The sequence below is a fragment of the Elephantulus edwardii genome, unplaced genomic scaffold (genome assembly GCF_000299155.1).
Source record: "Elephantulus edwardii isolate Elephantulus edwardi_28Jun2011 unplaced genomic scaffold, EleEdw1.0 scaffold00103, whole genome shotgun sequence".
Lineage (NCBI taxonomy): Eukaryota > Metazoa > Chordata > Mammalia > Macroscelidea > Macroscelididae > Elephantulus > Elephantulus edwardii.
Window position 1 is genome coordinate 11,508,995 of NW_006399853.1, and position 26,798 is coordinate 11,535,792.

Genomic DNA, 26,798 nt, shown 5'->3' on the forward strand with positions numbered 1-26,798 from the left:
TGTTGTGGTGGGGTTTTGTTTGTTTGTTCTGTTGTGGTTTTTTTTAATTTTTTTTAATTAATTTTAAAGTAAGTTTACAGATACTTAGGGTTTCCAGTCATTCATTGTTGCACTTTTATCCCTCCGCCTCCTCCCCCCCAATTCACTCTTCTTGAAAAGAAAGAAAAGCTCTTTTATTGTTAAGTCTTTCAGTCCCATCCCTTCCTGCCTCTGAGCTTTGTCCCTGGGCAGTTAGTGCCCTGCGAGCCACCTCGTGTGACTGAAAGCTGTAAAGAGTGTGTCCTCTTACTGTTCCACCTGTAGCCTTATCTCCTGCTTGGCTGAAAGTTGGTCAGTCAGAGTGGGTCAGGCGCAGGCTTGAAGGGTGTCTAAGGGCTGTCGTCTCAGAGGTCCACCGCTCTCCAGTCAGACTAGTGATTCTGGTTGTGATGATGCTAAATTTCATTACCCTTTTAATTTTGCGAGGTCACAGTCACAGAGCCAGGGCAGCGAGGGGTCCCACCGGCACCACGTACGGAGGTAACGTGGAGTCGCCTTATTGATGTTGACTCATTTTAGAACCCAGCGTAACCGAAAGAGGAGCTTTCTCTGAACTCTTCCTCTGTTGTCATCAAATTCACATTTTTTTGGACTACATTTACTGCTTCCATTTTGAAAGATGTCTGAGTGACACAGACAGTGGGTTCTTCATTTGTTGAATATCAGCTGCTTCGTTGAAAAAGTTTCCACTCCACGAGAAAATTTGTGAAATTCGTGAAGGCCTTGTGTGTGCTTGTGAACTTTTGGAGCGGAGCTCTGATGGTTCGTGGGTAAGAAGTTGAGCTTCCAATGAAAAAACAAATGGCCCAAGAAAAAAAGGACAGTCTCCTCTCGTGTGATTTACAGCCTCTTAAAAATCTGCTGAGGGATCCACGATGAGTCAGTTCCGACTGAATAGCAGTTAGTTTGAGATTTGACTTTGAAGGCTTTATTGCCCTTTGCCCCTCTCCAGTTACGTGAAAAGCGAGACTAAGTTATAAATCCTTGCAAGAACAAGGGTTTATAATTGAAATTTTGGCAAACGGCCTGGCAGAAAGCGTGTGAATAGATGGTTTTATTTTAGTTGTGCATTTGTGATGAAGTGCTTATAACAAAGCCGTGTGCTGGGCTTTTACCACCTTGTGTGCCCAGTTCTAACCCTTTGGGTGGAGAATATGGTGGGATCTGGGCCACTTTTGAAGAATCCAGAAATATTTTTGGCAAATTTTAGGATAGATGTAAACTAACGTGCTGATTTTGAATTACTTTTCAGATAGCAAAATCACGCAGTGGGAGGATCCACGACTGCAGAACCCGGCCATTACGGGCCCGGTGAGTGCTCACCAGTTCTCTCTCTTCAGTGTGTAGTATTTCTGTTTGTTCTAAGCGTGTGTTTCTTGCATGTGACCATTTACTACGGCACCAAGGCACTGGTATCATTGAGTGCTTTAATGACTCCTATGCCCTCCTTCCCAGCATTTCAGGTCAGACACAGCTGCATAGGCCTTTCCCTGAGCTCACGTTTAAAAGATAAAGAGAACCGTTTGCTAATGGTAACAGAATTGAACATTTTCTTTTTAATAAAGAATAGCTAAAAAGTATATTTTTAAGTATCAGTCTTTCCTTTGGGCAAAAAAACGAAAGCATGCTCCCATCTGTAGAGTGGTATCATTTCTTGAGGCCGAGGCATTAATGCATGCTAAGAAAATGTAAACTATGTCTTGATGCTCTTCAGCTCTCCACTGTGCCAGGCTAGGGTGAGGTGGCATCTCAGCTCTGGGGCAGCAGAGTTCAGAATCTCCGTGCTGCACATTAACTTGCTCACGGTGCCTCTCAGATCCACCAGGTTGGTGGAAAAGAGCTCACTCTGCCCAATAATCAGCTGTCATTGCACTGACTGGGAGGCACACCGTGGTTGTCAGTGACTGGCTTTTTAGAACTAGATTACTAGGTGTTTCCTTTCAAGGCGCCTCTGGGTAGACTTGAACTTCCAGTCTTTGGGGTAGCAGCTGAGTGCATTTACCAGGTGCACCACTAAGGGCTCTTGCCTCAGAGATGATGATGTGTGCTATGGCCTCCAACTTACAGCAACCCTGTTTAACAGAATAAAACTGCCCAGTGGGGGTCTCAAGGCTGTAATCTTTCCAGGGGCAGGTGGCTAAACTCTGCAGAGCTAACCCTTGGAGAACAGCTGGAATGTTCAGACCACCAACCATTCATCTAGCCGCCAAGCGCTTAACTCTTTGTGCCACCAGCCTCCTTGCCCAGGTGTCATAACCTCTTATAACAACTTATAACCTCTTATAACCTCTTATAACAACTTAGTGTTGTGTTCATGAAAGGGAGTGAGAATGCCGCTGTCATTCAGCAGTGACAGGTACTCAATGTAGAAAACCTGCTGACGAGACTCTGGGAGGGGCCGCCCACACCGGAGGGAACCACCGTTGCTTTTCTCACGCATTTAGTTCCGTGTGGCAGCGATACAGTTTGAAACTTCAGGGAATGAGGGAATGTAGTGGAGGCATCAAAAGAGTGAAGATATGCAAATTCTTTTAAAAGATTGGAGGAGCAAAAAGGAAGTCAAGTCCATTCTTAGCAAGGGTTGTGTGAAGAAGCCAATAGATACGTTTAAAGGATTAATAAGGGCGGGCATTTGACTCTGCACAAACCATGTCTTACATTTGAAAGCTCTGCTCGTTTGAAAACACAAAAGACATTACAGTACAAACAAGCATTGGCCCCAGTATCCCGTTAGTGGTTTGTTGAGTTCATTCAGCTACTTCAGTCAGTGCTGTTTCCTGTGCAAAGGATGCAATCCCGAGTTCAGCAGTCATTCATCTCCTGCGGCTCTGCGTAGCCCAGCAAACATTATCTTACTCCCCTTTGCTGCATACATCTGATTATTGGACTGGTAGTTCCTCTTCTTCATAATAAGAAACAAGGTAAATTAAAAAACCAAAGCAAAGCTGACCAAAAGTTTCCAAATAACAGAAGACTTTTAGCTTAGTGATCTGATGTCTCTTATCAATTATTTGTTATAAACTTGATCATCAGTCTTCACTTAGGTATCGATAAGCTTTATTATTTTCTGAAATGCTGATCATCATAAATTTAATAAGATTTGTCCCCCCAAAAAAGATAAAATAAAATAAAAATCTATATTACTTTTTTTTATATTAATGAAAGGGCCTAAATGCTTTTTTTTTTTTTGCTAGTAATATTTTTAGTTGGAGTCTATGTATTTAAGGAATCAATTAGATGTAAATATCCAACTTTTGTTGGCATTCATTTCTAAATCTCACGGGAAGAGGTTGCCTGTCTTTCTCCTATAGAGCAGCTAGTGGAATTGAACCACTGGCCTTTGAGTTGGCAGCACAAATCCTTCCCTACAAGGCCACTAAAGTTCTCCCTCCATCAGAAAGTCCAAGCTACTATATCCAGGTCCAGTTCCCCACTTTCTTCTCTAATGTTGAGTCCTCCTGCTTCTCTGATATCTGAAAGGTCTCTCTCATTTTCCTGAGAGTTAAAGACATTACATTCGCGTCGAGCCATCATCTCTGTAATTGCGGGAGGAGGGAGGCTCTCGTGTGACCAGTCAGTAGAATGTCCCTGTAAGTCAGAATGCCTGTTACATAAGCAGCACCATTCTGAGCAGCCTTTATTAAGAGCTAGCTACATTGGCCACTCTAATGAGTCCTGTCTCCCATTTTTGTAGCACTTTGTACTTTTGTAACTTTATAATTAGCTCATTTGAAGCCCACAGCAATCCCCTCAGGAAGATAGGGCAGCTGTTGTTATCCCCGATCTGTCAAAAAAAGCTAACTGTGTTCTGGAAGATTCCAGCAAATAAGAGAAGTAAGGCTGGAGCCCTGGGTGCTGCCCCATCAACATGGCCCTTCCACTTGGGAGTGGCGTTGTCAGCTGGGCTGAAAGGACATCAGCAATACCTTTCAAACCATTTTGCACAATAAATCATGTTTTCCTTTTGTACCTCTCAAAAGCATCTTTAGTTCATTCCCAAGAGCTTTTAATCAACAAGCATATTATATACATATTTTTCCTAATAACTCATTTTACCAGTTCAGTTGTGTGTTAGGAATTAAGATGTCAGATTATCCAGAGAGAACAAGTAATTTGGTGTATCCAGTACACAGAGTATACTACACGTGTCCTTCCTTCTCTGCCAGGCCTCTGCTCTGTAGATGTTTCTGGCCTCTAAACTGTTGGAATCCTTCTCTGACAAGCCTCTGCTCTGTAGATATTTCTGGCCTCTTAAACTGTTGGAATCCTTTTAAGAGAAGAAATGTATGAAAATGCACTTTTCTTATTCTATCACCAGATCTGCCTGTAGGGAGAGAAGATAATAAGTATCGGAGGAGGATAATGATTTTTCAACTTTCATTCGTCATTCCACAGGAGACAAGAGGCCAAAAATATCTCAGAATCCTGCTGTTTCCACCCACAGCTCATCAGCGCTTGCCACATACGAGGCAGATGAGGGGATGGGTAACCCAGGCCGTGGGTGTCACGAGGAAGAGCATTTCTTGAGAAATTTTGTCATCAGAGGCAATTGAACATGTATACGCAATGTTTACGTGCTTTTCCTCCCCAGTATATGCAGGCTGAAACCAAAAAATCATTCCTAGAATCATAAAGTCTTAGAAAGAATAGAACAAGGAGGTTTATGTAATCAAATTCTTCTCTGTCCATTATGAAGAAATTCCTAGTGGAGAGATTCTGTCGTTAAACCAAGCCAATCTCATTACCATCCAGTAGACTGAGACGCATAGCGACCCTGAAGGATGGTAGGGCTGCCCCCGTAAGTTTTCCAAGGCTGAAATCTTTACAGAAGCAGGCTGCCTCACCCTTTTCCCATGGAGCAACTGGTGGGTTTGAAGCACTAACCTTTCAGTTAGTAGCCAAGCGCTTAACTAGAACTATTTGGCAATGTCACTTTAAAGACTGAGGTGTGCCTGTATCAAGCCATGGGACCTTTATTTGCATCCAGCGCATCCGAAAGTTGGACAGTGAATTAGGGCAATTGAACAAGAGTCAGTGGCCTTGAGTTATGGTGTTGGAAACGTACTGAATATCCTGTGGACTGCAGAAAGGATGAATAAGTCTATCTGTCTTGGGAAGAAGTACAACCAGGATTCTCTTTAGACTCAAGAATGGTAGCACTCTATCTCACATACTGTGGACATGCAGCCAGGAGGAGCCAGTCCTTGGAAAAGGGTATCATAACGGAAAAGGCGGAAGGTCAGAGGAAGAGAGGAAGACCCTCAACAAGCTGGACTGACACAGTGACTGTCACAAGGGCTCAAGCACAGCGGAGATGGTGACGGTGGTGCCGGATAGGAAGAGGATCAGATCTGTTCATAGGGTTGCTGTGAGCCGTAGTCAACTGCACAGCCCCTGAAAACAACCACCTTGGTTCTGTCACTAAGACGATGTAGTAGAGTCTTCGTTGTAGTCTGGATCTTCCAGAGTTAGCATGAAATACTGAAAGGAAGTCATTTCTTTGGTCCAAGTTCCCATTACAGTTCCTCATAGCAGAGCATACCAGCCACAGGCTGTCCCCTTCGGGACCTCACCGTGCTTTGTTCCTCCCTGGCCCAGTAGCTGCCCACCTGCCTTCTCCTCAGAGTTACCTAACAGTGTTGTAACAGACACCCTAAGTGATGGCATAAACCAGCAGAAATTGGTTTTGTCATGATGTAGGAGCCCAGAAGGCCAGCTCTAGGTGATCTTGGTGATGGCCAGCTCTAGGTGATCTAGGTGATGACCAGCTCTAGCTGATGGCCAGCTTAGGTGATGGCCCACAGGGTCCTCTGGTGGTTGTGGAGGAAAGTCTTTGTATCCTTCAGCATCTGTAACACAGTTGTCACTCAGAGACTTCCAAGGCCCTGGCCTTTCCCATTGTTGAGAAGCTCCCTCTCACAGGGGCCTGAGTGCAGAGACACACACTTCATTCCTGGGAGTTATTTCTTGTGTCAAATTATATTCCGCTCTCTAAGCTCATTTTCCTCTCATGTCATCTTGAAGGCCACATCCTAGGGAAGTCTCTCTTAGATTAAGGAGTTACATTTCACCTTTACTTCTTTTTACAAGTTTTGGTTTATGAGTTAATGGGAGATCACTGTCTATGTTTGGGCAAACACAGTTCAATCCATGATGCTACTATTTTCTGCCCCCTTCCCCCCCCCCTTTTTTTTTTATTTCATGCCCATCATTCAAAATCATTTGTAAACTCCGGGGAAGGGATCAGGAAAGAGCTCTTCAACTTTCATCCCATTGTTTCTCTAGAACCCAAAATGCCTGGCACATAGTAGGTGCTCAAGAAATATCTGTTAGATGATTTAGCAAATGAATCCCAAGAAAAGGAGTACATAAACTTGGGAAATCTTAGTTTGTAATGAGGTACAGTGTTAGTAGAGTAACATGAGAATAAAGGCATGATAACTTGTTTATTCTCAAGTCAGAGCTTTATATCATTTTTTCTTATTTTGATAGCTGTATAGATAATGGACAAAATTTGTGCCTTATCCATGATCAAAATTCATACCTGACTTTATCAGAATAAAAACCTCCCAACTAGATAAGATACATACATCATCACCCTGAGTGGCGGTGGTGGTTTTTCTGTGTCATCGAGTCAGAACCGACGCATAGTTGACTCTGTCATGTTTTCAAGAGGCTGTGCATCGTACAGGAGAAGATTGCCTGTCTGTCTTCTGTGGGGCCGCTGGCGGCCTCAAACTGAATGCCTGCAGTCAACAGTGCATCTCCTTACCTCTCTGCAACCCAAGCAGTCTGGAAAATCAAATATACCTACCTTTAGGTCTAAGAGCCAGCTGTAGACAGGAAAAATTGTTTTTTGAAAGTACTTAATAAGACACATAAGTCCAGTGATGCTGTTGTTCCTGGATTACAAAGCAAAACCCTGGAAAGTGTGAGAGCTTAATACGAGATGGTTGGTTACTCATTTGTGCTTAACACCAAAAGCTTCTCTTCACTTCTCTTCCTGGTCAAGAGTGAGCATCGTAGAGAGGTAAAGTTTGGAGTATGGAGTGACAACATAGCAAATCAAATGGCTGCAGGATAATGGTACAGCTTGACCTGTCGGTTGCCAGAACCTTTAAATAGTTACAGCTGAGTGAGTTGTTGAGCCTGTGGCAGTGGGCTTAACAGGCGCCGTGAAGACTGACAATGGTGCAGGGCTGGGCAGGGTTTCTTTGTGATGTTCATACAGTTATCATGAATCGGAGGCAACTCGACAGAGCCTGGCCCTAATGACAAGTTACCGAGCCCACGTGTGCGATACCACCTGACATTACAAATGAGACATTTGAGATTTAAGAAAGTAAGTGCCTTACCTCACAGCAAACCAGATGAATTGATGCAGTGACTGCAGCGATGGGCTTGAGGGTGCCGGCGATTGTGAGAATGGCACAGGATAGGGCAGAGTTCAGACCTGTTCATAGGGTCACTGTGAGTCATATTGGACTTGACAGCACTTCAAACACACCACAGCAACAACAAGAAGGGGCAAACCTTCAGGCTCCTGAATTGAAGACTTTTCCAGAATGCCAACTCCTGATTTTGCATTCCAGGAGAAGACGTCTGCCTGATCAATTCCTGCCTGTGCATTTGCTTCTTCTGGATCAGTCACCAGTCACATTAGTGAGATCATAAAGTATTTGTAGCTTCATGTCTGACCTAGTCAGCTGGTGTAAAGCTTTCCAGATCCACCGTCCATGTGATATATGTCAGAACTACGTGCTCTGCGGGTTTGTATTCTCCACTGCTGAGAATTATTCCATTGATTGTATATGCCACGTTTGTCTCTTCATTCATCTGGGAAAGACACTTGAGTTACCTCACCTTTGGCGTTGTCAAGAACAGCTGCAGTGAACACTGTGTACAGGCGTCTGTTTGGGTCCCTATTCTCAGTCCTTTAGGCAGGTACATGCCTAGCAGTCAATGAATTCTTCCTTAAATATTGGTGTAATTATTTTTAGGGATGGAACCCCATTCAGTGCTGACTAAGCCCAACCAGTTAGGATTTTCCCTTGGATATATAGGCATCATGTATGTTTTCTACAGGCAGAATGGAGAGTGAAACTGTAAGGTTTACAGTTGATGAATGTTGGCTCCTTAAACTTGAGATACCAAATGTGCTGTTTATAATATCTTTACTTACACATTTCTCTTCCAGGCTGTTCCTTACTCCAGAGAATTTAAGCAGAAATATGACTACTTCAGGAAGAAATTAAAGAAGCCTGTGAGTAATTTTGTCTTCCAAGAAATACTGTGTTTGTATTATTATTTAAGCCCCCAGTGTTACTTCACGGGAAGGATCTTATTTGCCACTTTTACATGTAAACTAAAACATCATCTTCTTTCTTCCACTTTGGTCTGCCTGCATCTCTAATCTGAATTTTTTAAACAGAAGTAATATGTTAAGAAGAACCATATCCTCAGTTTTCTTTTGTGATATATAAACAAAAACAACAACAACAAAAATAATTTCTTAAGAGAAACAATTTAGACCTCTAGTTTAAAAACAATGACAAAACTGGAAATCTTATTCCATTGTTAATGGCTGTAATAATAAAATGAAACAGCAAACCCCACTCTAAGTGGGTCAATTCCAGTTCCTAGAGACCTGCTAGGACAGAGGCCCCTGCCTTACAAGGCTTTCAAGGCTGCAATCTTTACGGCATTTGATTGTCTCATCTGTCTCCCTCTGTGCTGCTAGTGGATTCAAACTACCAACCTTCTGGTCAGCAGTCCAACACTTAACCCACTACTCCAGTTTATCATCATAACCCCCCACCCGTTCTTTGTCATCAAATCAGAACCAACCCAAAGCTGTCCCTCCAGTGGGTTTTCCTAGGTTGTAAGTTCCATGGGAGGTGATTGCCTTTGCAGGATTTGAACCACAAAAGAGGAACTGCCTTTGAAGTAGTAGTGCAGCTCCCTAGAGACTATGCCAACAGAGCCCAAATTAATAAAATGACCTATGTCTAAAACCTAGACTGTGGTTAGGAAAGTGCTCAAACCTCTAAATTCAGAAGTACAATTTTAATAATATTTGGCAGGGTTAGGATTGTGTATGGTTACCTGATTAACATTCTCACTGGCAATTTTAACCTGAGAACCCAGGTAGATGTTTAGAGTCAGTGTCTTAAATGACAGTCTTCCTTTCTCCACTGAGGTATTCCTGGCCCACAGTCTTACAGGGGCCTCTGCCTTGCATTCTGCCTCCACCTCTGGCTGGTTTATCTATGGTTGTCTACGTTTGCTCTATTTAGAATGGAGACACCAGCGCCATTCCTTGACTTCCCTTCAGTGGGGAAAGGAAGGTTCTGGCTGCACCCTTAAACCTTCCAGTTTGCCTGTGTCGCTCACCATTTTCCTGGTCCTTATTTGACCCCTTATTATTGGTGGTGGTGGTGGTGGTGGTGGTGGTGGTGGTATATGCCATTGAGTCAACTATATAACTCATAGCGAGTCTCTACAATGGACAAGGCATAGGGAATGTACAGATACAAGAGACACCGCCTCAGGGACCCCCAGTCTCCGAGGGGTTCCACTTTCCAAACTCAGGGATTCAGAGAGCTCTGGATATGTGAACTGGCTCTGCTCGTCAAAAACCCACATTTAGACACGTAACTTCTGAAATGTCTCTCGGTGTGTCCTGCACATTCCCACCAGTGAAAGGTGGGATCGCTCCTCCTCACTCTAGAAGAGACCTCCTGCTTTCAGCAGTCCAAAAACCAACAGCCATTCTTCCTGGGACACTGACCGTGGGCCTTTTTTTGTCCAGGATGCAATTCACACACTCAGGCTGGATCATTTTATCATCCAGTCAGTTGACTACAAGGTCCTTCCCCAGAATTTGGCATAATCTGAGTCCCATTCCCTGAGCCAACAAAATTACCTTATCGACACCAGAGATCATATGTCCCAGCTCACATCCCCACCACAGTTGAGACTGATTCCTACCTGGCTGTTGTGGTTAGAGACTGACTCACAGTGGCCCCATGTTACAGGATAGAACTACCCCTTAGGTTTCCTAGGCTGCAATCATCATTGGGCGGGGGAATCACCAGTTCTCATCCTGCATGGAGCCGCTGGGTGAATTTGAACTGCCAGCCTTTCAGTTAGCAGACAAGCACGTAACCATTGTGCCCACAGGGTTTCTCTAACTGTGCTAGCTGGGGTTTATTTCTTTATGAGTTTTTCTTAATTACTGTCCTCTCCCTTGGTCCATTACCCTGTGGAATTGCTTGTACTTTAATTTCTGTGGCTAAATTGATGCGCTCTGGTTGAAGGATGGTCCTTCACCTCCACCAGCCTTTCGGCAGCGTGAAATGCTGTGTCTCATCTTATTATGGCGAGATTCTCCATCTGTGGAGGAAACAACCATCAAGAAGGGGATCCTGGTTCAAACCATCTGCCACTGAGTCTTCTCTTCTTTTAAAAACCCCATCATTTCTTCTTTGCTTTCCTTGTGTGTGTGTGTGTGTGTGTGTGTTAGGAACTAAGATATAGAGTCATCATCATCTGATAATGTGCTTTGTTTTTAATAGGCTGATATTCCAAATAGATTTGAAATGAAACTGCACAGAAATAACATATTTGAAGAGTCCTATAGAAGAATCATGTCTGTGAAGAGGCCCGATGTCCTCAAAGCTAGACTCTGGATTGAATTTGAATCCGAGAAAGGGCTGGACTATGGGGGCGTGGCCAGAGAATGGTTCTTCTTGCTGTCCAAGGAGATGTTCAATCCCTACTACGGACTCTTCGAGTACTCTGCCACGTGAGTATCCCGAGGCCACAAGCCCTGTGTCCCGCACGGAGAGAGTTTCATTCTTAACTAAGGGCATAAACTACACATTGATCAGAGATGAATTAATGCTGCTAATTCCAGCACCGTGCCAACCCTGGCCCCTTGTAAGTGTCAAACAGTCTGTGACTACCTAGTCAGAGAAATAGTGGACTCTGTGAACACCTAAAATTGAGTCTTCCCTTGTCTGTCGGCTTTGTGTAATTGAGATGGAAAGTGTGCTGGGAAATTTCACTAAAGAGCTAGAGGCAGTTTTCATCTGTAATGTGTTCATTTGTGACGGAAATTCACCGCTGTCAGAATTCAGAACACGGTGTCGTTTTATGAACAAGAATAGTTAGACCTCACTATGATAAGATTCTGAGGACTTTGGGGCCCGACCTCAGAACACCCTACTCGTCCCCTGGACTGGAAAGAAGACCCCATTTCCCCGTGTTGCTTGTGTTCCGTGGCTGCCAGACACAGAAACGGAGGCAGATTCCAATAGTCTCAGCACACAGATGTCAGCTGCCTCTGAGGCTGACCATTGCCCCTCCACGTGGTGGGACTTCCGGGGGCTTCAGCTGGACCTGAGACGCAGGAATTGACCTTACTAACTGGCATTAACTGCCTTGTAATCCTGTGCTCTCCAGCGGCTATGACTTCATTGTTTTCTGTCTGGTCCCCACATCCCGGGGGCTTATTTGGAGGGAGGGCATCCTCAGAGCCTCAGTCTCAGTTGTTCCAGCCAGCCAAGAATTACCCAGAGCATTTGATGATGTTTTTACTGAGATCTGTCACAAACTGTCTCGTGGAGAACTGATAGGATTAAAATGCATGGCAAATAAGGTAGGTCCTTACCTAGAACCAAATACTAGAATTTCAAGGTTTTTCCACAAACATTGGGACGTTTTCATTGTTGGAATGGCTGTACAAGCCCTGAGCAGTGTCATAGAGACCATGAGTGGAGTCATAGGTCATAGGAAAAATATTAGGTTGCCAAACTGAGTTTCTCCAAGGTGTCCCTCCTGCGTCACCTCCCGGGAACCCCTGGGTAACCTGCTTGTTATATGGGATTTCTCATCTTAAGATATTTGGTTGAACAATAGGAAGTCGACACTTGTGGGTCAGAAATTATCAGATATCAGCCACGGGTTATGGTTTGAATTGATACAGAAGACCCACGCCTCATCTCTGTTGGGCTTCAGCCATTGGGTGTGGGGATGACGGAAGAAGGGTAAGTCCGTGTTCTTTAGCTCACGTCTTCTCGGTCACAGAGTGTATGTAAGTGCTTCGTAAAACTGCTGAGGGGCAGGCAGCAAAGGAAAACTCAGGTTCTTATTTGAAAGTCTGATGGGACCCTTCTTCTCTTCCTCCCTCCCAGGGACAACTATACCCTTCAGATCAATCCCAATTCAGGCCTCTGTAATGAAGACCATTTGTCTTATTTCACATTCATCGGGAGGGTCGCTGGCCTGGCAGTGTTCCATGGGAAACTCTTAGATGGTAAGTTCTTACAACATCTTGAAATACTTCCAAGAGTCCGGGGCCCCTTCAGGCTCTGTCAAGTGGTGGGTCTTTAATGTCATAGATTAGAAGCAAAAACCACACTGGTTCTCTCCTTCTTCTTGTTACTGTATTATTCTTTCATTATTTTTATGTTTTGTACTAATTGGAGGTGGTTTTCCCTGATATCCTCCTAATTTAGACACTGAAGGCATACTGTCTATACACAGTTTAAAAATTAAAGTTCAGCCTGAATTTGAAAGTACAGAACATTCTGTATTCCTGCACTTGCTGTATTTTCCAGCATCACTTTCCTTTTGCAACAACTAGATCTGGCAACAGATGGAAAAGCTAATTGAAAAGTTAATTAAAATGATCTAATCCATCCAGTATCCTGCCATTGCTCCATTTGTCCCCAAATTATTTTTTAATGTGAAGAGACTGTAAATAATTTCAAAGCACTGATATGGCGCAGCTAAGACCTTCTCTCTGGACTCACGGCTGAAGCTGATGACACACAACATCCGCAGTCTTCTTCAGGGCACGCACAACCCGGGGGTCTTTGAAAGCACCTTGAAAGGTAGAAGTCCACCCTGGCTCTGTGTGGGGGTTTATCAGAAAGACTGCTTGGGCATTTGGTCTTTTCCAAAGTAGTCCCCTTAAGGGAGCACGATGGAAATCATCAGTGGGAAGAGAATCAGGTCTTTTTAGAGAATCTGGAAGTGATGTGAGGGGGAGTGGGCAACCAAGAGTGAGATTTGAGGTTGGCCTGCAGTCAGTGTGGAGAGAGCTCCAGGAGAACTGAAATTGCTCGTGGCTCATGCTTGGAACCGCGGGGTGTCTTCCTGTGCCGCTTCCATTAGTGGTGTTGGCTGATAATTGCTAGCTGATTGTGCTCCTCTGGTTTCAATATTTTCTTTTTGTTGGGAGAAGTAAACACTATTTCTGATTAGAAGTAAACTGCATTGGGTAGGAAGGGAAGAAGGCGGTAAGAGAGGAAGGAAGGTTAGAGGGAGAAGGAAATAAGTATTTTTTCACTTGCAATGTTGAAATAATATGCAAAATTCTCTCCAATGGATTGTGTTCTCTTCACTCTTCTTAGAAGCAGGTCGGTTTATTGAGTTGCTGCAGAATGAGAAGACTATCTTAGTTGCTGCATTCAATATGGAAAAGTACAAGATACGGTCCTTAAACTCGGTGGATTTTTAGCCTAGCAGGGAAGTGAAAATAAAATAAATGCAGTCCCGGGTTGCTTGGAGGAAAGATGAGACCTGAGTAGAGGGTCAAGAACAGTTGTGTGAGGACCACCTGTGATGTGAGGGAGCAGGACTTGATGGGGCTAGTGGCTGAGTTGTTTCAGGAGAGAGAGGGGGGACCAGCGGGCACCACATCAGAGCTCCGTAGAGGGAGTGATGGATGCCGTGGGCTGAATGGAAGCCAGGGGGACGCTGAAGTGGTCCATGTGAAAGGGGGTAACAGTGCTGGTCAAGAATGTCAACATCACAGACCAAGACGGCCACAGATGTGTGTGGTCAGCATTGTCTTACATTTTCAAAAATGGGGTTGACCCTTTCGCCACGTGTCCACACTCCATACCCTGCCTGTACACCCTGGTGTCAGCTGTTTCTTCATCACCTCCCTAAACACTAAACTTCAGAAGATTTGAGTTCAAAAGGAGGACTGAGAAGACAGAGTCAAGTATTGTAATGAAATATGCAGAGACCTGGAGTTAGAAAACCAAAAAGAAAGAGTACATATGACCTTTCTCAAAAACTGAAAATGTAAACTTCACATTCCAGTCCTGAAGGGTTTCATCACGAAAATGTCAAATGACTCAGGAACCGTCAAAAGAAGATAGAAGAAACTCAAAGAGTGATCGTACTAAGAAGAGATGGTCAGTGTTCAGTCATCTGAAGAGAGGACACACTGAAGGAAGATGACCAGGCTACATGGAAATCGATGGCTGAAATTGAGCCTCGTACAATTGACAGAATGCCGCCCACGATGTTTCAGCAAAGCAGTGCAGCTCTGGAAGCCGTCACTGTCCTGTGCAAGAAGACAGCTCCCTGACCAACACACCAGACAAGTTCTGTAGTTTGTGTCCATTCCAGAGAAAAGTGATTGACAAAATGCAAAAATTATCCAACAAGAACTGTCAATAACAGATGCAAGTAAATTTCATGAAAGCGACTTCAGAAACATCAGGGCACTGGCAGGAAGCAGCCACACGTCCAAGAGGGATTCAGAGGAGGATGTGTGGAGCAAAAGATATCATTGCTGATGTCATATGGATTTTAGCTAAAAAGCAAAAAATTACCAGAAAGCTGCTTACCTGTGTTTTATTGACTATGCAAAGGAGTTTGACTTTGTGGATCATAACTAATTATGGCTAATAGTGTGAAGAATGGGAATTCCAAGACACTTAGTTGTGCTGGGGACATATAATCAGGAAGGACAGTAACTGGAACAGAACATAAAGCTTGGGCAAGTAGTTGTTGCTGTATGCCACCAAGGTAGAACCAACTCAGAACCGACCCTCCAGTGAGCTTCAGAGGCTTCTTTCCCCGTCTGTGGGGCTATGTAGATGCCCTGTGTGACCAGGTGCATGATGCTTTGCCTGTGGGCAGGGAATTGCCATCCCCCTGAGGTGGTTGGTTCTCCCTTAACCCCTTACCTTTCCTCTCTTGGTCTTGGAAGACTGTGCAGGTGTCAAGCCTCTTTGTGAACTTATCTCTGTGTTACTGGGCCCATGATCGCTCAAGGAACAATACAGAGATGCAGATGGGATTGCCACCCAGCTTCTCAGTAGCTCCAGGCTCTCCTCAGGGAAAAGTTCAAACTCTGGGACGACACACAGACCATACAGACCCCCTCCCCTCTCTCCTCCTCTCTTCTCTTCCTGTCCCCAGACACTCACACCTCCTCCCTCTCAAACCACTGGCCAGTCCACAGTCCTGACCATTTGCTCAGAATGCTCTTCTATCCCAGTCCATGTGCCTTGTTTGCGCAGCAAGCTCTGCTTGCCATTGACGTTCATTGTCACATCTCATCAACCTGTTAGGCCCCTTCCTGCTGCACCCATCTCCACTAATGCCACTACCCAGGACCAGGCCCCATCCACTCACTCAGATATTGTGATAGGAGGTCCTAGTTCACTCTGTCCAGGCCTCTCCTTCAAATTAAAGGAAGGTTATCTTTTTTTACTTCATGCTCTGAAGCTCAGCAGTGTCAAAGACTTTAAAGTCAACTCTCTTCTCTCTCAGGTTTCTTCATCAGGCCGTTTTACAAGATGATGCTGGGAAAGCAGATCACACTGAACGACATGGAGTCCGTGGTGAGTACAGTGGGCACCCTGGGCGCATGTACTCGGGCGCCTGTGTTAAGTTACCTGAGACCAGGCTTAGAGCCAAACGATGCTGTGGGTGCCGCCTTTCTTCAGTGTGAAGGCAACAGGCAGTGTTGGCTTGGAGAAGTTATTTTTTTGCCCTATTTTTTGTAATAAGCAAGTCCTCATTTGTAGAGTGTTGGAATTTAGGGCAGATCTACCCAGGAATCAGGCTTGTTTGAACAGAATCACTCAAAGGGAAATCTGGAGAAATCCCTACAGTCAGTGTGTCTAGAATAGGTAGATAATAATGATCAAGGATCTGTCCATTTCTTCTCAATCCTGTGACGCGTGGCAGGGGTGCACGGCCAGAGCAGCCAAGAGAAGAATCATTATTGAGATGTCCTCGATGCTGTCAAGGGAGTGAGCACATCCATGAAGCAAAATATTATGCTAATATGTTTTGCTAATTTTATGCAAAATATTATGCTAATATAATAAACTGAATGCTATGAGAACCTCTCTGAAAAACGGAGATGTGATTGGGGCTTTCCTTTTGCACATCTTCATTTCACCTGTTGTTGTTGTTGTTTACCGTTGAGTATGAACTAACTCGTAGCTGTCCATCCAGTGCGTTTTCAGAGGCAGTGAGTTCACAAGGGAGCAAAGTATCCCGTTTTCTCCCTGAGAGCAGCTGGCCGGTTCAAACCACATGCCTTTCCAGGTTGTCAGCAGAACCCTTCCCACTAAGGCACTAGATCTAATTTTAACTAGCTGGGTGTTTAAGATGTGAACAATTATTATAAAGACAAAAGTTGGAAACTCTTCTGTGTTCTGTTGCTTGTTTTTCTTTTGATTTGTTTGCACCCCTGGGCCTGCCCCAGGACCATGTATGGCTCCCCAAATGTGGACATTGAAGTGGGCTCACTGGGAAGCATCCTTGTCTTCGGGGGTGTGTACAGAAAGCCTCCTTGGGCCTTCAGCCTTGCTCTGAGCGTAGCCATGTCTCTTACACACTCACACTGCCCCACAGGGAAGGGATGATGCTGGCCACGCGCTTCTACCCACCCAGCTGACTTTCCCATCGTAAATGTGTGTGTCCACAAAGCTGTGGTACCAGGTTCACATCTCTCTTCTACCTTGACCCTTTACTTGTGCCATATGGCTATATTACTGCAAAACAGGGACGCTAAGAGTATACAGACTTCTCCACACTAAGTCCATTCTCCTACCGCGTGCTCCCAGTCTTTTTGGTGCAGCAGTAGAGTCTCTGTCACTAAGCAGAGATAGGAGATGAGATTCTCATAGGATTTACTCTGGGTTTCTGGACTAGAGACAGACCCCTGGTAGTACAATGGGTAAAACACTCAGCTTCTAAGCAAAAGGTCAGTGGTTCAAAACTATTCACTCCAAGCATGGCTTGATCAGCATTCCAGAGTCCAAGATCCAACCACAAGCCTCCCTCACTCCCAGAACCATCTTTTTTCCATTGTCATTTTAAATTATTCATTTTTCTATTAAAAGAGAAAGAGTTGATTTGGGGGTGGAACCAGAAACATTACATTGGTAATAGTAACTCTTTAACAGTCTAAAAGAAGTTGGACAAAGACTTGCCTTTCCCCTCCCCCCGACAGTTGTAGAGTTTATTAGTAAGATAGGTTGGGGAATAGGAGAGGCAGAGAATATCATACAGTGCAAGTCCAGGTTTAGTCCAGCAAGACTTGACTTTTTAAAGATGAGAGATGAGTTTGTATTTTGAGGGGAGAGTCGCTTAATTTTAATTTCTGTGTCGTTCCTTTAGGATAGCGAATATTACAACTCTCTGAAGTGGATCCTAGAAAACGACCCCACTGAGCTGGACCTCATGTTCTGCATCGATGAAGAGAACTTTGGACAGGTGCGTAGAGGGAACCAGGAACTCTCATTTGGTCTTCAAAGAGCACTGACTTTTCCACAGGCTGTACCAGAACTTTGCCAGACACTTCACAGTCAGGAGTTTAGATGTTAATCACCATTTGATTATACCAGCTAGAAGCCAGGGCCGCTTGCAAGTCTTCCTCTCCTCCAGCATCAGGTTCGAGAAATTCTGAGTGGTCTCAGGGCACAATTGGCACCTGCTTCTAATCTGAAGCAAATTCAAGTGTGAATGATCGTGTGTGTCTTGGTTTTTTAAATTCGGTAACTCTACTAAAGGGTGCTGTGGTTTTCATTATAAAAGTAGGGGACTTGGGGAAGGCAGAAAACTTCCGGTCTCCAGGGAAGCAAGGCAGCCCCACTTGATCTGGCTCTCACGGGTTTCAATCTCCGGCAGTGCTAAAGTCAGGAGCAGGTGAGCTCTAGAGCCTGCCTTCCTGAGAGTCGGCTTTCACTGTTCCCATCTCCTACATGAAAACCAAACAAAATGTTTGCACGTCTGAGTCAGCTTTTAATAAAGATCTCGATTTTCCTTATCACTCATAAAAACAGTTCTCAAACCTCATTTAATGCTGCAGATTCTGCTGGCTTTTGAGTGAAATCTGGTCGAGTAATGTGGTAATCACAACAGACCCACAAGATGAGTAACGTAATGATTCTGTTAAATCACTCCTTGCCTTATTTAGAGATCTAGCCTGCTTAGCAGGGAGCAGATGGATCTGTTTTGCATTCTATCAGGAAATTGAGAACAAATTATACAGCCTTATCCTAATCCTGTCTCTTCTCCCACCCATCACAAAGCCCCATTCCCTTTACCTCCCGAATACCTACTATCACACCCATGTTGTTGTTGTTGTTGTTATGTGCCGTCGAGTCGCCTGCGACTCATAGCGACCCTATGTACAACAGCCCTAAACTCTGCTCTGTCCTGTGCCAATCGCACTGTCTCTGACACACCCATCCCAACTATCCCAGTCACTGAATCAATCCACCTCATAGAGGGCCTTCCTCTCCTGTGCTGTCCCTCCACCCTCCCAAGCATAGGGATATAAAATAAAAACTGGTTCTTTGGAGGAAGGAAAAATGTCTTTTTTATTAGCATTTCATAGAGGGGGCAGCTGGGTAGAAGATATAAATCAAGGCTCCTTAGGAAGCAATAAATTAAAAGCAAACTACTGAAAAACAATGAGTGGGGAAAGTGATGAATTGGTGAGTTAGAGACTGAAAATGGGACAGGGAGAAGGAACAGAGGCAGAGCAAGCTTGTAGCAGAAGAGGAGAATTTGAATTTCTGTAGTCCTGGAGACTGTACTGTTTCTTTCTTTTGTTAAAGATAATTTCTTGAGAAATGAAAAGCAGATTTTAAAAAATGGGTTACTGTTCTTCATTGTTGCTAATAGTTGAAGAATAATTAAATATCTTAAATAACCCTAAAAATAACTTGCCTTTAGTGGTAACACTTTTAAATATGTTTATCTTAATTCACTCTCAAAAGGACAAATACTGCATAAGGCCATTATTGTAAAAATAGAAGGATAACTAGTAACATGTATGGGGACCGAAGAGGGGAAGGGTTGGGAGCAGAGGGGTGAGGATGGGGAGGGGCGAAATCACAGGGCTGCACAATTTGGTGGGTGAAGGGAGGGAGTAAAGGAAATAGGAAAGATCCGGCGGGGAACTAGAAACAGGGTAATGGTGGGCATAGTCAGTCGAGTGGTGATTAATTTTATAAAACGTAATGAATGAGAATGTGTGAAACAGAACGTGAATGAAGAAGAGTGACAAACACAGTGTATACAAACTTTGGAAGCAAACGATTTTGCTTTGACATTGTCTTGTGTGGAGAATCTATTTTCTGGGAGAGATTTCTGGATATATTTTGTTTACCTCCTCATCATAGCATGATGGCTTTACTCAGGAATAATGTAGAGAATAACCTCATCATGACGATTATTCTGTCTTTGCGATTACAGACGTATCAAGTGGACCTGAAGCCCAATGGGTCAGAAATCATGGTAACAAATGAAAACAAAAGAGAATACATTGAGTAAGTACCCAGGATTTTACCTTTTCTTTAAATCACTTGTTTGACTGACATGTTGGCCAGAGTGCTCATGTGTGTTTATTGATTTGTACATTTGTTTATTGGTTTATAATCCATTTTCAACAACACAAGTGCCATCTTGGCTTGGCCAATGAAAAGCGGAATTGATAAGAAACTTTCTTGTATCAGAGACCCTCATGTTGGGGATTGTATCTCATTGCTCATTTGCCAACTGAAAGGTCAACAGTTCATGCCTACCTGCCACACTGGAAAGAAATATGTGTGAGGATTACAGCCTCCGACCCTACAGGGATGTTCTGGTCCATCCAACAGGGATGTTCTGATCCACCCAAGAGGGATGTTCTGGTCCATTCTGTAGTCTCTGGGAATCAGAATCAGTGGATTTTACTGGTATCATGACATCAGTGAACTGTCATAGAAACCAGCAGGGGAAGGACAGGAGTTGGGTGTTATTGGCTAATAAGGAAGAGTTTCTTGGACTATGGGCATACCTTGTTGGCTCAGGATAGGGCAAAGTTCAGAGCTGTTGTTTATAAGGTCGGTATGTTTCATAGTTGATGCTACATCACATAAGAAGTGTGAAATTAGAGCTGCACAGTGCTGGAATACAATATAAATTATCAGTAACATAAAATTAGCAACTACCGTCTTGCTGAAAAAGGGGGAGAGTCGGAGAAAGAGATCATTTAACACAGTGACTGTAACAGTGGGCACGTCAGACTGCCCTGTCTGACAGGGTCGGGCAGGGTTCAGGTCTGTTGCTCATAGGATCTTTATGAGTCAAGGTTGACTCAATGGTACCTCACAACAACCACCAAAGCTGGAATACTTCTCCTCTTTTCCGACTTCTTTTCCACAAGGAAAATAGTTCATGTGGCTAGAAAGAACACAACACATGCAAATGCAATGGACTCTTGCTCATCTTTTCCTGAAGTTGGTTTCAGCCCTCATTGGTGTCACCTGTGGCTGAGGGGTTTTGGAAGTCTGTTGGGTAATCCTAGGATATCGTGCTTCCCAGAAAGTCTTCCACTGAGCCTTCTTGCTTTTTCCTTCTCGGTGTATCTGCATTTGTGCTTCAAGCACACGGTTCTGCATTATCCCATGGAATTCCAGAGTGTCTCTTCAATTCCTGCTTTGGTGGATTAAACCTGGTGCAGGGACAAAAGGTTATATTCAATCTGTTAATGTGAAGCAGCACACTTGTTCCTAACTGGGAACAATGAAACTCTCATGAGACTTCCTGCCAGACTGCACTGTCTTAGTTTGAGAACAGGTTCTGAAATGACGCCCACCCCAGGGCCACTGGGCAGAAAATCCAAGGAGTCTGACACATGAAGTCTGTGTCCTGCATCATGCTTTTTGTTTTCCCATTTGGTAGGGGCTGCGGCTGGGCCCAGATCCAGCTTGCTTCACTGAAAAAATAATGATTGAAACCACCAGCTGTTCGCTGACACCTGTGCTCCCAGGGTGCACGAAGGGCGGTGTGTGGCTGCTGCTGCTGCCAGGGCAGCTCGGTAAAACCTGAGAGGACTGAGCCTGCCATTGGTGGAGCCGTTGCCATGGTGCCATCCCCAGGGATGAGGGCCCTTCAGAGCAAACCCTGGTGCCGTTTCCCCGTGAAACGCCTTCCGAGTGGATTAGCCTTCCAATAAATTCTGCTCAGCGCTAAATACGGCCTCGGGGAAAACCATTCCGGGGAATATCAGTTACTTAGAAGGATCCTACATTAATCCTCCAGATGCGGGCATTGAAATATTCATGGCAGTTGTTTTTCTCGTAAAGCTTATTATGCAGCACCATCGAAAATCAGTGCATTGAACAAGAGCATAGTATATGGTAAGATACGCTGCACTCCATACTAGTTTTTAAAAAACACATCTTCTACTTGTTTACAAACTCTTTAACGCACATAAAATATGCTTTATACACATTTATATGTAATATAAGGGAGCTCTGATGGCTTAGTGGGAAGGAGCTGTACTGCCAACCCAAAAGTGTGTAGTTCGAATCCACCACCTGTTCTTCCGGAGACGGGCAGTGTCCTGCCGTGTGATTTACAGCCTCTGGAAGCCCACTGGAGGATCAGCTATGAGTCAGTTCTGACATAACAACATACATATATCTGTATGTATGCATATGCACACACATTTATAATCATACTCCCTGGATTTTTCTCTTTTCTCCATGTGGTCACGTTTATAAAGCTATTTTGATATGCACAGCCCTTGATCTGAAAAAAAAAAAAAACAAACCACTGAGCATAATTTTTTGCAACAATCTGTACAATTTGAGGGGGGCTCTGGTGGCCTAATGGCAAGAAGCTGCACTGCATTCCCAGAGGTGCGCAGTTCGAATCTACCAGATGTTCTGCTGGAGAAGGAGGAGCAATCTCCTCCTGTACCAGTCGGATACGATTTGATGGTACACACACACAAAATAATAAAATAAAATGTTAAAAATAATCTGTGCAATTTGAACTTTCTCTCATGTTCCACTCAAGTATTGGGGTGAGTGAGAAAGCCGTGTGTTCCCCAGCACTAGGCCTTCGCTCTCACTGCATCGTTGTGGGGTTGCTTTTCCTTCCCTCCCTGATTAGAAGCAGTGGGGCTTGTGAAGGGATTCACGAGCGGGAACAAGGTGGAGGGGTCTGAACGCCTCTTTTCTCCCTGCAGCCTTGTTATCCAGTGGAGATTTGTGAACAGGGTCCAGAAACAGATGAACGCGTTCTTGGAGGTAAGCTCGGCCAGCCAGGTGCTCTGTCCATGCCAGCGTCAGAGGTGGAGGGCGTGGCTTTTCCCCTGAAGTTGACATAGTGGGTTGGGTCTTGCACCTTGAAGGTGGGGGTAAGAGGGGCTGAAATGAAGCATCGAGAATGTTCAACTCACCCTCCCAGACCAGTATCCAGGGTTTATTGGCCACACTGCCCATTTTTCCACATTTAAGTCTTTTCTTGGAGCCCTAGTGGTACAGTGCTTAGATATTTATCTGCTGTGACACTGATGTGTCAGATGCGAGAATGGTTACCCATGGTGGACAGTGTTTGGTGGAGCTCCCCAATTAAAACAAGCTTAGAAGCAGGAGTGGCATCTACTTCCAAAATAGCTTGCCAATGAACATGGAGAAACAATGAAAGTTATACAGGTGTTCAGGTCTCTATGAGTCATCTACGACTGGACAGCACTTAACAACAACAACAGCAATCATAAGATTAGGGGTTTGAACCCACCAGCTCCTCTATGAGAGATTGGAGCCGTCTCCTTCCATAACAGTGGACAGACCTGAAAATCCTCTGGGGCAGCCATGGATCAGAATTGCCCCAATGGCAGCAGGCTTGGTCTTTTCATGAAAGACTTTCCAGAAATGTAATTAGAAGGCCAGGTTCCCCCAGGGGAGTCTGGGACACAGACACATCTCCCTTTTCTGACACCTTCAAGGATTCAGAGCTGAACAGTCTGAACATGGAAACGTGACAGTTTCTGTTCACACTGTTCCCTCCCTATAGTGATGCTGCCCTTTAAACACTGTCTTAGCCCTATGGGTGCCCCACACAGATGCTGACCCCAGCTCCATCCCCTACACATGATGAATTAAAGGCCCGGGCCAGGACGAAGGCTCAGACGCCTCAAGGCCTTGGTGACTTGGCATATGAGGCAGTCAAAGGGCAGGTTTCATGACGTGTATGGACAGGGAGCCCCAGAGGCAGATGCCTGGGCTCCACTCCAGGTGGTCTGTGCATCCAAACAGCTTCTTACGGGGCCTCGAGGCATCACTCCTCTGTGGTCTCTTCTAGCTAATGATAAACAGAACTGAGATCTCAGTTCCCTCCAGATCATGTTGTTCCTTTGGCATGCCATCTCTGTGCATTGGTGGTTTAGTTTTTAGAATGTTCTCTTGTGCATCTGTGGCCTGTGCGTTTTAGGACACACTGGCTCACAGAGATGTGTCCCACATAGCTTTGGCGTCCACCTGCTGGCACCAGCCCACATGTTCCTCAGGCTTCATTGTTCTCAAGTACCTGCCTTCTGGCTAACACTATCTTTTAATACACTGTGCTTTTGTGGCAATTCCAGCCATTTGATACCATCACAGATACATGCATCACCAGTTAAAAAAAAAAGTTTTTCCTACCTAACCAAAAGTTTGCTTTTCCTTTAAAATATGTCTTATTCAAGGAAAATTGGGTTGGGTTTAATTGTGGGTTTGTTTTGTGTTTTTTTTTTTTTTTCAATTTCCCCTTCTTTTTTCCTTTCAGGGATTCACTGAACTGCTTCCTATTGATTTGATTAAGATTTTTGATGAAAATGAATTGGAGGTTTGTATTGTGAACGCCATTGTTTATATAGAAGATAAAAGGTACCCTCATAGTTTGACAAATAGATTTTCATATTCTCTGGTGCATAGCATCTGAAGGAATTAAGTGCAGATAGCTTCTATTCCTTGTGCCTTGTCTATGGGGCTGGTATGTTTGCTGACTTAGGGGTAAGAATAGCAGAAAGAATCAACTATAGAATCATTACCCAGAAGAGGACAGTTCTGGGACACATCATCGGATGTGTGGACTCCAGCTCTGGGTTGGTCTTGGGCTCACCAGGTACAGGAAGTTACATCAGGTAGAGCCAAGGCTTTTCAGCCACCCTGTGGGGCCATAAGCTGCTTCTCCATCCCTCCGGTAGCCACCAAAGGGGAAGGTGTGACCGTTAAGATGTAAGGATGGAAAAAAAGAAGGAAGGATGGAGGAAGGGAGAAAGGAAGGAAGGAAAGGAGGAAGGGAGGGAGGGAGGAAGCACATTGTAAGAGCTGGAGACCACTTCTCTCACGCCACTTGAAGTGGTTGGTGTTAAGGAAAACATCACACACCTCCAAGGTATTTCATGATTCTCTATTGCAGCTTCTTGATGTTGGCTGAGATGAGAGCTAGTCACATTAGGAGCCAGCGGCTAGAAACCTTTTTTGTGTTGAAAGAAACAGGAGGAAGATGGCAATGGCTGCTGAGAAGCTGTCGCTGCAACTCCGTTAGCCATTTGGCGCAGCCACGTCCTTCAATCAGTTCTCATAGACTGACTGTCCTCTTACCCTGAAAGCATCTAGGTAGATGGAGGCAAAGACACCACATAGGCTGAGCTCTGTAGGACAAGTCTGGCTGCACAGGTTTACCCAGCCATTCGCCTGCATAGGTGCGACCTGTTGTGCTGGTTTCTGGTTTAGTGTGCCATCCTTTTTCTCCGGTGTCTCTGCAAGGATAACATAGGCCAGTTTTTAACAAAGGACACTCCTTGCTGCGAGCTGAGGAGTAGAAGAGCAAGCCTGTTATAGATCAAGGAGTCAAGGCATTAATACCTGTCTCAGTCCCCTGGCTACTCGACAGGTGGAATGATTTCTCTCCATCTGGATCGATCAGCGTCAAGGAGAGAGTTCTTGTTATCACAGGGACAAATATTTCAAATAAAGAAACAGATAGCCCTTCAGAAGGGAAAACTCTAGTCATGGTAAAACGCGTGTTAAGAGGAGCTAAGAACATCTTTGGCCAGAATTAGGACAGAGAGGTGGAGAAGATTGGCTGGGAGCTTCTGTTTCCAGCAGGCCATGGCATTACGTTGTCCACACTTGGGAGTTGGGTCACCCCCTTGCCCTGTGATGTCCATCTTGTGTATGGTGACAAGTGACGTTGGGAACACATGTCAACCTTTGTATATTCTTATGAATGGCTTCACCCAGTAACAGAATGCTGGCATTGAGAGATAGCTAATTTCCTTGTGTCTGGTCTTGTCTTGCCCACCTGGCCTCCTTTTACCTGGTCATTGTCCTTCCTAGTTGCTGATGTGCGGCCTCGGCGACGTGGACGTGAACGACTGGCGACAACATTCTATCTACAAGAACGGCTACTGCCCAAACCACCCTGTCATTCAGTGGTTCTGGAAGGTAACGAGGCCGAGGGGGCCTCCCTGGGGGGGTGGGGGGGCCGGGGGGGTCACTCTCTGCTCTAAGCTGCTCCTCCAGCATCTAGCTGCCCTTGGTAGTCTCGTGGTGGCTAACATCAGGCATCAGGGTGCTATGTTTGCATTTGGGCCGTTAGGAGGCCAAAGAAGAAAGGGACCCAGAAGCAGCCCTTACGGCTCCCATCACACGTGGGCAGGAGATTGGGACGAAGCGTGCCCTCACCTGCCTCATCTGTCTGCTTTCTTCAAGTCACTTTGATTTGGAGAAACCAGCGTAGGATGGTTCTGAAAAAGAGCCAGCTGAGTTCAAGAGATCCGAATAGGTCAATCAGTTGTACATAAGAACAGGAAATTTCTCGAGGCAAAACCATGCTCTGGGGCCTCCATTTTTTTAAAAAATAAAATTTTTTGTTAATTATTATTTTAATGAACATTTACAGAGAAGTTTAGATTTTCATTCATTCATTGTTGCACATTTTACCCCCTCTCCTTCCTTTTCCCCTCCCCCAGTTCACATTTTTTTTGGGGGGGGGATGGGGGCTTCCTTTCCAAGGTGCCATTTTCTGCTAAGACTCTCTCTCTCTCTCATTCTCTCTCACACCCTCTCTCTCTCTCTCTCTCTCTCTCTCTCACACACACACACACACTCTCTCTTTCTCTCTCTCCCCCTCCCCCTAATTTTTGTTACTTCCAGCCAGCATTTTGAGCTTTGCTGAACAAAGATGGAAATGCAATCTGATTCACTCTTAATACCAAGGTTCTCATTGTTCTCAGTCTAGGAAGGAAGTTAAACTGGAAGGAGTGGGTATAAAAAAGACCTGATTGACTTTAAAATTTTAGTGTTTTTAAGTAGGCTAATTGTTTACTTCAAGAAAAAAAAAATCCCCTGACTTGTTTTAATTTCTGAGAGTCTATTATTAACAATATTTCAAGTGCCAGAAAAAGAGAGAAAAAAACAGAAAGTCCTGGTCCTCATATTGCGCTGCTCTGATCTTGGAGGAAATATTCTTTTAACTGTACTTCAGATAATACTAGCAATAAAGTCAGCTCAATTCCTGGCATAATTCAGACATGAAAGACACGCAGATTTTTTTTTTTTTATTTTAAGCGGCCTGACCTTTCTCCCCTTTTATAAAACGTTACCTTAGAGAATGTGTCTGCCTGTGAAATCCATCTCATGTTCCCCCATCCCGGGTCCCCA

At 44.6% G+C, this 26,798-nt stretch overlaps 1 protein-coding gene across 3 annotated transcripts in view; it reads left to right on the forward strand.

The window, feature by feature from the left end:
* NEDD4L (neural precursor cell expressed, developmentally down-regulated 4-like, E3 ubiquitin protein ligase) overlaps window positions 1–26,798 on the forward strand; it is a 280,431-nt gene that overhangs the window by 250,384 nt on the left and 3,249 nt on the right. For all 3 annotated transcript variants that reach the window (XM_006891744.1, XM_006891745.1, XM_006891746.1), the window contains 10 exons: window positions 1,292–1,350; window positions 8,237–8,302; window positions 10,617–10,846; window positions 12,237–12,358; window positions 15,622–15,692; window positions 17,485–17,580; window positions 19,570–19,643; window positions 22,334–22,394; window positions 23,914–23,973; window positions 25,473–25,580. In XM_006891744.1, coding sequence (XP_006891806.1) covers window positions 1,292–1,350; window positions 8,237–8,302; window positions 10,617–10,846; window positions 12,237–12,358; window positions 15,622–15,692; window positions 17,485–17,580; window positions 19,570–19,643; window positions 22,334–22,394; window positions 23,914–23,973; window positions 25,473–25,580 — 947 coding nt within the window. The remainder of the gene's footprint in view (window positions 1–1,291; window positions 1,351–8,236; window positions 8,303–10,616; window positions 10,847–12,236; window positions 12,359–15,621; window positions 15,693–17,484; window positions 17,581–19,569; window positions 19,644–22,333; window positions 22,395–23,913; window positions 23,974–25,472; window positions 25,581–26,798) is intronic.